The sequence below is a fragment of the Hippocampus bargibanti genome, linkage group LG13, assembly GCF_051943395.1.
Source record: "Hippocampus bargibanti isolate YZ-2025 linkage group LG13, ASM5194339v1, whole genome shotgun sequence".
NCBI lineage: Eukaryota > Metazoa > Chordata > Actinopteri > Syngnathiformes > Syngnathidae > Hippocampus > Hippocampus bargibanti.
The window spans coordinates 105,740-117,882 of record NC_142746.1 but is presented as its reverse complement, the minus strand read 5'-3'; the positions used below and the strand labels follow the sequence as shown (position 1 = coordinate 117,882).

General features: G+C 43.7%; 2 protein-coding genes across 2 annotated transcripts in view; one reads left to right on the top strand and one right to left on the bottom strand.

The window, feature by feature from the left end:
* Nucleotides 1–6: 6 nt before the first annotated feature.
* LOC148888880 (carbonyl reductase [NADPH] 1-like) lies at nt 7–11,303 on the bottom strand. Its single transcript, XM_089012447.1, has 7 exons — nt 11,170–11,303; nt 9,531–9,648; nt 9,287–9,456; nt 8,552–8,659; nt 8,269–8,477; nt 4,079–4,132; nt 7–688 (listed from the first exon to the last, which is right to left on the bottom strand). The coding sequence occupies exons 2-7, from the start codon at nt 9,641–9,643 to the stop codon at nt 515–517; spliced, it is 828 nt and encodes a 275-aa protein (XP_088868573.1). The 5' UTR covers nt 9,644–9,648; nt 11,170–11,303; the 3' UTR covers nt 7–514.
* A 102-nt stretch (nt 11,304–11,405) lies between these two features.
* LOC148888879 (multimerin-2-like) overlaps nt 11,406–12,143 on the top strand; it is a 30,357-nt gene continuing 29,619 nt past the window's right edge. Inside the window, exon 1 of the mRNA XM_089012444.1 lies at nt 11,406–11,540. The gene's annotated coding sequence lies outside the window, so the exon portion shown is untranslated. The remainder of the gene's footprint in view (nt 11,541–12,143) is intronic.

Here is a 12,143-nt window from a genome sequence, read left to right as displayed (position 1 = left end):
AAATAATTTTCCATTGACTGATTTTATTGACGACAGACACCTTGATACCACCAAGTCGATAATAATGACCAGAATCACACAGACACAGAATCATGAAAAGTCCTTTGCGACGACATAACGACAGGAAGCTAACCACCAGGCAAATTTGGCCGTGACCAAAATGCGATGTCAGGCATTAGATAGCTAGCTGAATGGGAAGAGATATAGCTAGCTTGCACGGTAGCTAGCTAGCTCGATAGATGAGCATGGAATTTCACAAGTTTGATTTGCTTTCGCAGGCCGAATAAAATGATGTGGTGGGCCAGATTTGGCCCCCAGGCCATGACTTGGACACCTAAGATGGACACATATTGGTAAGTGGCATGTTTATACTGTTGAAAATCATTCTTTCCTTTATTGGTCGTTGAATGTGACATTCGTGTGTTTTTTAATTTGTGGAAACATTGCATTGGTTTTTGGCTGCACGGCCCCTTCCAGTGATGTCATCCGGCGGGAAAAGGCCACATGGTGGACTTCACCAAACCTGGACCTCTTTGTCCGACACGAACTTGCCGTGAGGCGCCGAAGCTCCGGCGGGAAGAAGAGCCAAGAAGACGGGCGTCACGGCGCCCTCCTCTGGGGACTTGGGGGCTTTGGGGCCCGCCATGTCGGTACGCACCCAGCCGGGACAGCACGCGTTCACCAGGATCTGAGCAGCAGAAGCATCGTACAATTCACTCATTCACTGCCAGACCATGTACAAAAATGTGTTTTAGGGTTTTTGGCATTGTCGCTCCAATTGCAGAACCCACAGAATTTTGAGTTTTAGGACTACATAAACATTCAATATAGCATTAGAAACCTGAAAAAAATGTAGCCACAAGGGGGCACAAGCCAGTGTCTTATTGTGCCGGTCCCAAGCCCGGATAAATACAGAGGGTTGTGTCAGGAAGGGCATCCGACGTAAATTTTTTTGCCAAAACAAATATGCGAATCAAACCTATGAATCCCATACCGGATCGGTCGAGGCCCGGGTTAACAACGGCCGCCATTAGTACTGTTGACCTACAGGTTGCCAGTGGAAAATGGACTACTGTTGGTCGAAGAAGGAGAGGAGGGAGGTGTGCCCGGAGGAAAAGAGAGAAATGGAACGCCAAGAGTATACAACTAAGAGTAGGAACTTTGAATGTAGGAACAATGACAGGTAAAGGTCGAGAGCTGGTTGGCATGATGCAGAGAAGGAAGGTAGACATACTGTGTGTGTCAGGAGACCAGGTGGAAAGGGAGCAAGGCTAGAAGCTGAGGGTCAGGGTTTAAGTTGTTCTATCATGGTGAAGACAGAAAGAGAAATGGAGTTGGGGTTATCTTAAAAGAGGAGTTTGTTAGGAATGTCTTAGAAGTAAAAAAGAGTATCAGATAGAATGATGAGTCTGAAGCTAGAAATTGAAGGCGTGATGTTCAATGTTGTTTGTGGGTATGCCCCACAAGTAGGATGTGAGCTGGCGGAGAAGGAGACATTTTGGTTGCACTTTGAGGAAGTCATACAGAACATCCAGAGAAGTGAGAGGGTTGTAATTGGTGGAGCCTTCAATGGACATGTTGGCGCAGGAAACAAAGACAATGAGGAGGTGATGGGCAGGTTTGGACTCCAGATGAGGAACGCTGAAGGACAGATGGTGGTTGACTTTGCTAAGAGAATGGAAATGGCTATTGTGAATACTTTCTTTCAGAAGAGACAGGAACATAGGGTGACGGACAAGAGTGGAGGCAGAAGTACACAGATGGGAAATCAGTGACTGCAAAGTAGTGGTTGGTGAGAGTGCAGCCAGACAGCATAGGTTGGTGGTGTGTAGGATGACGCTGGCAGTGAGGAAGATGAAGAAACCAAAGGCTGAAGTGAGGACAAAATGGTGAAGTTGAAAAAGGAGAGTGTTGCATGACATTTAGGAAGGAGGTAAGACACGCACTGGGTGGGCAAGAGGTCCTTCCAGATGACTGGCACACTACAGCAAACATAATCAGAGACACAGGTCGGAAAGTACTTGGTGTATCGAGTGGAAGAAAGGTAGATAAGGAGACTTGGTGGTGGAATGGGGAGGTGCAGGAGTGTATACAGAGAAAGAGGTTAGCAAAGAAGACGTGGGACACTGAGAGGACGGACGAGAATAGACAGCAGTACAAAGAGATGCAGCGCACGGTTAAAGTAAAGGTGGCAAAGGCCAAACAAGAGGCCTATGATGACTTATATGCTCGGCTGGACAGCAAGGAAGGTGAGACTGATCTTTACAGGCTGGCGAGGCAGAGAGACAAAGATGGTAAGGACCTGCAGCATGTTCGGGTGATTAAGGATAGAGATGGCAATGTATTAACAGGTGCCAGTAGTGTGATGGCAAAATGGAAAGAGTACTTTGAAGAATTGATGAATGAGGAAAATGAGAAGGAACAAAGAGTAGAAGACGTGACTGTTGTGGACCAAGAAGTGAGGAGGGCGCTGAAGAGGATGAAGGGGGGAAAGGCACTCGGGCCTGATGATTTCCCCATCGAGGTATGGAAGTGTCTTGGAGAGGTGGCGGTGGTGTTCCTAACTGGGTTATTCAACAAGATCTTAGATGGTGAACAGATGCCTGAAGAATGGAGACGAAGTGTACTCGTGCCCATTTTAAGAACAAAGGAGATGTGCAGAGTTGTACTAACTACAGAGGAATAAAGTTGATGAGCCATACAATGAAACTCTGGGAAAGAGTAGTTGAAGCAAGACTAAGAGCAGAAGTGAACATTTGTGAGCAGCAGTATGGCTTCATGCCAAAAAAGAGTATGACAGATGCAATGTTTGCTTTAAGAATGCTGATAGAGAAGTACAGAGAAGGTCAGAAGGAATTTCATTGTGTCTTTGTCGATCTGGAGAAAGCGTATGACAGGGTGCCCAGAGAAGAGCTGTGGCATTGCATGAGGAAGTCTGGAGTGACGGAAAAGTATGTCAGAGTGGTGCAAGACATGTATCATGACTGTAAGACAGTTGTGAGGTGCGCTGTCGGCATGACTGAGGAATTCAAGGTGGAGGTGGGACTCATCCAGGGGTCAGATCTGAGCCCCTTCTTGTTTGCTATGGTGATGGACAGGCTGACAGACGATGTTAGACAAGAATCTCCATGGACCATGATGTTTGCAGATGACATTGTGATCTGTAGCGAGAACAGACCTGGTTTCCTATCGAGTGGAGTCCTTTTGCCATTATGGGACTGAAAAAGACCCCACCACAGGCTCGTGTTAAGCCCAAGAGGACACAAACGAAAATGACGGTTGAGCAGAAGAAGATCATCGAAAAACACCAACGAGGTGTGCGTTTGTGTGACTTAGCGTCAGAGTACCAGTACGCTAAGTCGACCATTGCTACGTGTGGCTAAGGGTGACTGTTATCTACGCAACAGTCTCAGGTTGAAAAACTTCTGTTGATTTGGATGAACGAAAAGCAGCTATTAGGGGATAGTGTGAGTGAGGGAGGGTATTATCGCCGAGAAAGCACGGCAACTTCATTCGGATATCATCAAGAGGCAACTACATCAATGACCATCACAAAGGTCAATAAAACCACTTGATTATACAGTACGGTTTATTTCTTTCATTACAACACAATAGCACATTTATTAGACATTATTTTGTGTCGTTTTAAGGCTTATTTAGGACCTGGCAACGGAATATTATCATTTAAATGGTTTCTCATGGAAAATAAATGTTTGGCAGACAAACTTTTCCCCTGACACACACTTTCTGGGAACCAATTAAGTCCGTAAGGTGAGGTATCACTGTACATCCATTTGAGTTTATATAGCGCTTTAACAACAGCTGAATTGCTCACAACAGCGCTAACATGGAAAACAAGGAAATGATGCCCCCTTGTGGAAGGGAAAAAAAAACATTGGAAGACGCCATGTCCAGCACTTTATCGGCACCCAAGTATGAAAAACCAAAACCCAAACAAATCCGGGAATGGCGCTCAATGTTATATTTTCAAATTGTGAATGAGTTAATTGCATTCCACCGAGTGGGGTATGTGGTGGGGGCAGGGGGTGTTTCCAATAAGCCGCCGCATACTCTTTACCTGATCGTTTGGTCTCTCTTTGGACAGACGCCTGGCGTGGATCATGGACAGCACCTGACAAAACACACGCCGACAGTCACTTAGCCATCAAGACGCCGTATTGAGGTCTGACACATTTTGTCCATCGACGAGTGTCGGTTGGGATACTTTCGTTCAAACTTTTTTTTCTTGACTTTTTTCCATCACGACCTTTTCTCCACTGGAAGTGTTCCCTTTCTATGAACCAAAAACTCCACATTGCTTCCTTGCTTTTCACTTCCTGTATGTGCCCCCGCATTTTGTTCAGACTGCCAATTTATAAATACAGTCCAACCTGATTTTTGAACGTCTTGGTTTTCAACCAATTCGGTTTTCGACCACAAAAATTTCCCATTTTTTCATGCCTCGGTTTACAACCAAAAATGGGTTCTCGGGCAAACTGAGCGCACCTGAACCACTGCACCACTCAACTCCCCTCCCCACTACTTCCTTAATGTCACTTCCTGTTGTCGTGTCCTATTGTCATTATCCTCGTGTAGCGTTTTATTGTGAGCAGGCATTTTTGTATTGGACAATCACCATGAAAGTAAATAAATTGATCAATAATTAAATACAGCTAACACCCGACTTATGACCAGCTCAACTTACGACCACCCATACTTACGACCATGACTTCCAGACCCTATTTTTTCAAATTTTAATTCTACGCCTGGCACCGCAACGCACTAGCAAGCCGGCAACGCGTATGACAATTTTGGCCAGCCAGCCAGCATGTCACTCTCGCACAGCAATCGACCGTGTGATGGCACCACATTTAGCCCCCGAGTCTTTATTCAGCATTTAGAATGGTTTTCGACTTATGACCGTTTCGATTTACGACCGTTTGGTCGGAATGGATCTAGGTCGTAAGTCGGATGTTACCCCATACATATATACATAATTAATTAAATACATAAAATAAATTGATAAATAAATACATACATACATACATACATACATACATACATAAACAAAATAAATAGATCAATAAATAATCTGACATTGATTACATTGATTGCAATGCGTCTGTGTAAACTCTCAGTCGTACAGGAGTGATCCATCGATGAGAAGGTTTCTTCAGCCGTCATCTGTACAAAAGTGAAGGTTTCGGACGTTTCGCCTCCTATCCAAGAGGCTTCGTCAGCGAACTAAAGTCTGACTGGTCGTATCGGACCCATTTATATATCCCTAATGTCCAGACATGGTGGCGCCGGACACAGCTATGATAGGTCCCTACTCTCAGGTTGGGGGGGGGGGGCAGAGGACCCCTCCCTGTGACCCCACTGATTGTTCCTACATTCCTGACTAACGACTGTCCTATTACCCCCACTCCCACCGGTATCACCTCATCAGCATAACGACCCGCATCAGCATTACGAAAGTCGCCTAACCTGTTTTGCCTAAGAAGGCTATTGTATGAACGATCCAAATTGAACCTCACCCCACCAGACCGGTTTAATGAAGGATTTTGTTGTTTTATAAGAATCGCTTCTTTTACCCCCTTTTCAAACCATCTATGTTCTTTCGCTAAGATTTTAACCTCATTGTCGTCAAATGAGTGGTTGCTAGCTTTTAGGTGCATATATACTGCCGCTTGAGGCCCACTAGTATTATCCCTGCGATGTTGATAAAGTCTTTTTTTGAGAATTTGTTGAGTCTCCCCAATGTACTGCTCTTTACAATTTTCATTCTTACAATGTATGGAATAAACTACATGACTTTGTTTTTCATTTGGTAGCCTATCTTTTGGATGCACTAATTTTTGCCTTAACGTGTTTATCGGTTTGAAATAAGTAGGAATTTTATGTTGCCAAAGGACTCTTTGTAATTTTTCAGAAACTCCTGCAATGTACGGGACTGCTACTCCTCTCCTTTTTGTATCCTGAGAATTATTGGTTTCATTCCCTATTCTTTCTTTCTGACATTTGTTGAATGACCACTGAGGGTACCCACAGTTAGTGAGTGCTCTCCTGATATGTTTTGACTCCTTTTCTCTACCTTCAGCGCTAGTTGGTATTAGTTTAGCCCTCTGCTGGAGGGTTCTGATAACTCCTAGTTTGTGTTGTAAAGGGTGGTTAGAGTCAAAAAGTAAGTATTGGTCAGTGTGCGTAGCCTTCCTAAAGACTTCTGTTTTTAGCGCTCTGTCCTCTTTTATAATTACTTTACAATCCAAGAAGGCTAGTTGGTTCTCTTGAATGTCCTCACGAGTAAATTTAATGTTGAAGTCTACAGAGTTGAGGTGATCTGTGAAGGATTGAATTTCTTGTTTCTTAATTATGACAAAAGTATCGTCCACATATCTAAACCAGTGTCTAGGTTTTGTCCCTGGGAAGGATGTGAGGGCCTGTTTCTCCATCTCTTCCATGTAAAGATTAGCCACTATGGGTGAAACTGGTGAGCCCATAGCACAACCATGAATTTGTTTATAAAATTTTTCCCGAAATTGAAAATACGTAGTATTAAGGCAGATTTCTAATAATTGGCAGATGTGATCCGGTTTAAGTTTGGTCCTTTCATGCAGAGAAACATCCGCCAGCAGCCTCGTCCTCACCACTGAGACTGCTGCTGGGGTTGGGACAGATGTAAAGAGAGAAGTCACATCGTATGATGCCAAAGTTTCCTCAGGTTCCAATATGAGGTCTTTGATCCTCTCTACAAACCCTGTGGTGTTCTCTACGTGATATTCTGTGTTACCAACCAACGGAGCTAAAATAGTTTTTAAATATTTGGCTACATTGTATGTAGAGGAGTCAATGCTACAAACAATGGGTCTGAGGGGGAACCCTTCTTTATGTATTTTTGGCAGGCCATTGATACATGGCGTGGCCTCTCCCGGGTATAATCTAAAATACATCTGTTTGTCTATATGTTTTCCTTTCTCTAACTTTTGGAGACAGTCAATCATTTCTTTCTTGTATCTATTGGAAGGGTCCCTTTTTAGTTGTTCATACGTGTTAGAATCACTGATTAACCTATTTATTTTGTCTTCATAATCCAATGTGTTGAGAAGCACTGTGCATCTGCCCTTGTCTGCTGGCAAAATAGTGATATTTTTGTAGAGTAGTTAACGCCTTTCTCTCTTCTAATGTTATGTTGGACGGAGGAAGTTTGGCACTACTGAGAAGAGCTGATATTTTAATGCGTAGATCATCTGCCTCTGCATACGAAAGTTTGTTATTTTTAATAGCCGATTCAGTAGCTGTCATGTAATCTATTGTAGATATAGTTTTAGGAGTCACTGAGAAATTTAAACCTTTGGTAAGTACCGCCTTTTCTGTCTCTGAGAGATCTCTGTCTGATAAATTTTTGATCCAATTCTCCCTTGCAAACTGTTCATTCCTAATTTTTCGCGTGTTTACCAGTTTACTGTTCATTCCTAATTTTTCGCGTGTTTACCAGTTTACTGCACCTACAAGCTAGCAACAACTCATTTGACGACAATGAGGTTAAAATCTTAGCGAAAGAACATAGATGGTTTGAAAGGGGGGTAAAAGAAGCGATTCTTATAAAACAACAAAATCCTTCATTAAACCGGTCTGGTGGGGTGAGGTTCAATTTGGATCGTTCATACAATAGCCTGCTTAGGCAAAACAGGTTAGGCAACTTTCGTAATGCTGATGAGGGTCGTTATGCTGATGAGGTGATACCGGTGGGAGTGGGGGTAATAGGCCAGTCGTTAGTCAGGAATGTAGGAACAATCAGTGGGGCCACAGGGAGGGGTCCTCTGCCCCCCCCCCCCCCCCCCCCAACCTGAGAGTAGGGACCTATCATAGCTGTGTCCGGCGCCACCATGTCTGGACATTAGGGATATATAAATGGGGCCGATACGACCAGTCAGACTTTAGTTCGCTGACGAAGCCTCTTGGATAGGAGGCGAAACGTCCGAAACCTTCACTTTAGTATAGATGACGGCTGAAGAAACCTTCTCATCGATTGATTGCAATGGGAAATGTTTTGGTTTTTGAACAAGTTTCTGGAACAGATTATGGTCAAAAACCTAGCTTTGACTGTATTTGTGTTTTCTTGACACGTCACTTCCGACAGGTGTCTCAATAATTATTTGCTCGACTTCACGGCCGTTATACGTCCAAATCATCATGTTGACCTTTGACCTTCCCTTATTGTCAAGTACAGGCGTCTCAATACTTTTGTGGAGCCGAGTGCCGGCGTACCGTGACGCCGATCTTGGAGACCCCGTAGGCGGTGTCGGGCCACCCTGCTTGCTTGTGCTGTCCTTTCTTGGCAAGTTCCACAAAACGCGTCATGAGTGCCGTCAGCTGGTCTTCGCTGATGTCGTCGCTACGGAAACGCTCCTTCAGCTCCTCGCTGCAGGCGTTCAGGCTGCGCACGCTGACAAAGCTCGAAACGTTGACCACGCGGCCTGAAAAAGCACGTTGCCACCTTGCGTTTCTTCGCCGGTCTCAACTTTGAAGCCTGCGCGTGTGCGCCGCTTACCTCCTGCTTTGATGAGCGGCAGGAAGTGTGTCAACACGTCCCGCGTGGCAAAGTAGTTGGTCCGCAGCGTCACGTCGGCTTGCGTGGCAAAGGGTGCCGTGTCGGCCGCTGAACACAGATGACAAAAAAAAAAAGGTCCGCAAAAAGTAGGCTTTGTTTTGCTCAACCCCAAAGAATGCTACGTTTTCAAACTTTTTCCATATACAGTTAATATCCGACTTACGACCGAGTTCCATTCCGACCAAACGGTCGTAAGTCAAATGGCCCTAAGTTGAAATGCTCGCAAGTCAAAAATGGTTGTAAGACGAAATCCGTTCAAAATGATAGCCAGCCAGCTAGATAGTGAATATGCAGCTAGCTAGAAATAGCTAATAGATAGCAAATAGCTACCAATGATTATCATAATAATAATAGTAGTGATGGGCAAGTGTTGCGCAAAAAAATGTGTCCACTCCAGTGCCAGGGTTTTTGTCATTGTCACTCAAATTGCAGGACCCACAGAATATTGACTTTTAGGACGACATCAACATTAAATGCAGCGTTAGAAACCTTAGACTATCTTCTTTCATCAGACAAAAAGTTAATTCCTAAGTGATACGAGGGGTCTGGAATTATCTGAGCTTGAAATGGGGGCAGCTGTACAAAATACAATACAATCCAAGAGTGAAAGGAGGTAGCTTGAGGTCGGCAATGCGCTTACGTCCAGCAGTGTTTCAATGGCTAAGCGCTCGCTACCTTTGAAGGCGATGCCGGCGTTATTGACCAGCACGTCCACGCCGCCATATTTTTCTTGAAAAAATTCTGCGGCCTTTAAGATGCTGCTCATGTCGGTGATGTCCAGCTGGTGGAAGTTAGCCTTCAAACCCTCGCCGCTCAAGGACGCTACGGTCTCCTTACCGCGCCCCCTGTCGGGGAAAAAGAGGTTTTCATTTTTCCGAGTCTTTTTGGAAGTTGCGTGTTGTCATATGACGAGACATACTCATCTCTGGCGGTGAGATAGACGTCACCCTGGAAGTCTTTGCACAGCGCCTGCACGATGGCCTTGCCGATGCCTTTGTTGCCACCCGTTACCACGGCGACCCTCGTCGACATCTCCGCTTGACGTTGACGAGAAACATTTTTTCAAGATGAATGAATGGAAACAATTCATCCATCCTTCCTGTGATACTGCGGAAGAATTGCTTTGCCCTATGGGACATGCTAACCTACTTCCTGTCGCTAATAAATCAACAGCTAGTTTCGGAAATGTTGATTCTGATACCATTATATTTATATACAGGTAACATCCGACTTACGACCGATTTCCGTTCCGACCAAATGGTTGTAAGTGAAAATGGCGGTGAGTCTAAATGGTTGGAAGTCGAAATCCACTCAGAATGTTGAATAGCGACTCGGAGGCTAAATGACTCACAAACTCCCCGCCTCTGGTGCCATCACACGGTCGATTGCTGTGCGAGAGTGACATGCTGGCTGGCTGGCTGGCCAAAATTGTTGTATGCGTTGCCGTCCTGCTCGTGCGTTGCGGTGCCAGGCGTAGAATTAAAATTTTAAAAATAAGGTCTGGAGGTCGTAGGTATGGGTGGTCCTAAATCGAGCTGGTCGTAGGTCGGATGTTACATGTATTATATGTGAGACACTTTTGTTTGGATTGGATTGGATTTGCCTTTATTAGTCTCGCAGTGGAGAAATTTACATTTCAGAGCAGCAAAGTGATGAAAGAAATGAAAGTAGAAGTGTTTTTATTATTTTCTTTCTTGTCTTAAACTGCCGTTGTTATCAATTTTGCTCATTTGCTAGCTAGCTATCTATTTGCTATTTTATATCTAGCTGGCTGGCTATCTAGCTATCTATTGACGAGCAGCTGGCTGGTTATCTAGCTTGCTATCTGGCTAGCTACAGTATCTATTAGGTATCTATGAGCTATGTATTTGCTAGCTAGTTAACTTTCTATTTATTTTATTTGTGGCTGCCGCTGCCCACCCACAGAAAAACTTATCATGTGACTTTAAAGTCACCTTCAGAGTTAATACTAATAATACTAATAATACGAAGGAGAAGAAGAAGAATACATTTCATTTCTAAGTGTCTTTCAAAACTCTCAAGGTCACTTTAAAGTCACAGGATCAGTTTTTCTGTGGGGGAGCAGCGGCAGCCACATACGCCAGTGTTCACTTGACCCGGATGTCTATCGATAGAATAAATTGATTGATTTTGCATCTCCATACAAGAGAACGCGAGCCAAGAATGACAAAGAACTTTAGTTATATCGTACCTATTACATTTTAACTTCATGAACTTTGACCCCATTTTCAATTTATGAACTTTGATCCCGATGCGTTATTTGAATTTCGACGATTGTGTTCAGCGGCAAAAATAAATAAATAAAAAGCACTGCAATATGTCAAATTGATGCCACGAAACACAAATGAGACATTTTGAACTCGCCCACATGAAACGTTCTAAATGAACAAGACTAAATGACGTAACCACCTCGTTTTTCACAACGGTGTTTTCGCTTCTTGGACGGTCATTTTAAAACGTGCATATTGAAACATTTCGCAAATACTATTTTGTGCATTTGAATAAATGAAGCTAAAGTTTTCTTCTTTTTTTTTTACCTTGAATCGCTTTTGTAGTGGGCAACGAACAAGAAAGCTGCTGGAATCCAACAGAAGAAAAGAAACCGGATGCACTTTTTGCGCATCCTCAAGGCGCATAGCCGGAAAAACAACATCCCACGGCTTCCAATTGCCAGGGCAATCTCCTGGGCACAATCTAGACACATTTTGATTAATCGATGGACGGAATGGTGATTGATGAACGCCGCTTCTACGCTTACATGCCTGGTAGTTGTTTTGGCACCGCCGTTCTTGTGTTTTTCTTCACCATGTTGTGTGTTTTGGAACACGCGTCGTTTGACATCATGTATAGAACCGTGCTGCCAGCTGCTGGCCATGCATTGAAAACGTCGCCACAGAAACTTCAGCGGGTATGTGACTGGATGTTTTTTTCCCCTCGAAATTGGAAACAATCTGATTTGTCGCGTTATCCATGGAAATTCTTGTGCTGTTGCTAAAAAACCAACTGTGTGGAGAATAAAAAAGATTTCCCTCAGATTTAGCTCTAAAACTCTGTTGTGATGGAACTGTGTTTTTTTCACGTGGATTCAGTCAACTTCAGTGACGTTCGGTGAGATTGATGGCTGGTGAGGCACTGACGTCATCACAGTCAGATTTACAAACATATGAACTCCACAGAGTAGCTTATTCACCATTTGATTGGCAACAGTTAACGTGTTTTGTTTCAAATGTCATGTCAGCATTCGTTAGATAAACTGTAGCATAGAAAAAAAAGAATCAAAAGAAGAAAGTTCTTATCGTCTTAGCTTTACTTGTAAATGAAGTCCATGCGCTGCTTCTTCTGAAGAAAGGCATCTATACCTTCTTTGTAGAAGCTTTCCTTATCTTTCTTCGGTTTTAAAAGTCTCTCTATTTCTTTCAATTTAGAGATGTTATCCTCCATTCTGAAAATAACGCCAAGCAACACGAAAAAATGACTGGATGGTTGCACTTAACTTGCTAACTCTTTACTG

Coding starts and splice junctions, on each gene's coding strand:
- LOC148888880 (XM_089012447.1), bottom strand. CDS start 9,643: ATGTCGACGAGGGTCGCCGTGGTAACGGGTGGCAACAAAGGCATCGGC. Junction 9,457..9,530: donor TATCTCACCGCCAGAGATGA/GTATGTCTCGTC, acceptor TTTCCCCGACAG/GGGGCGCGGTAAGGAGACCG. Junction 8,660..9,286: donor CGCCGGCATCGCCTTCAAAG/GTAGCGAGCGCT, acceptor ATCTGTGTTCAG/CGGCCGACACGGCACCCTTT.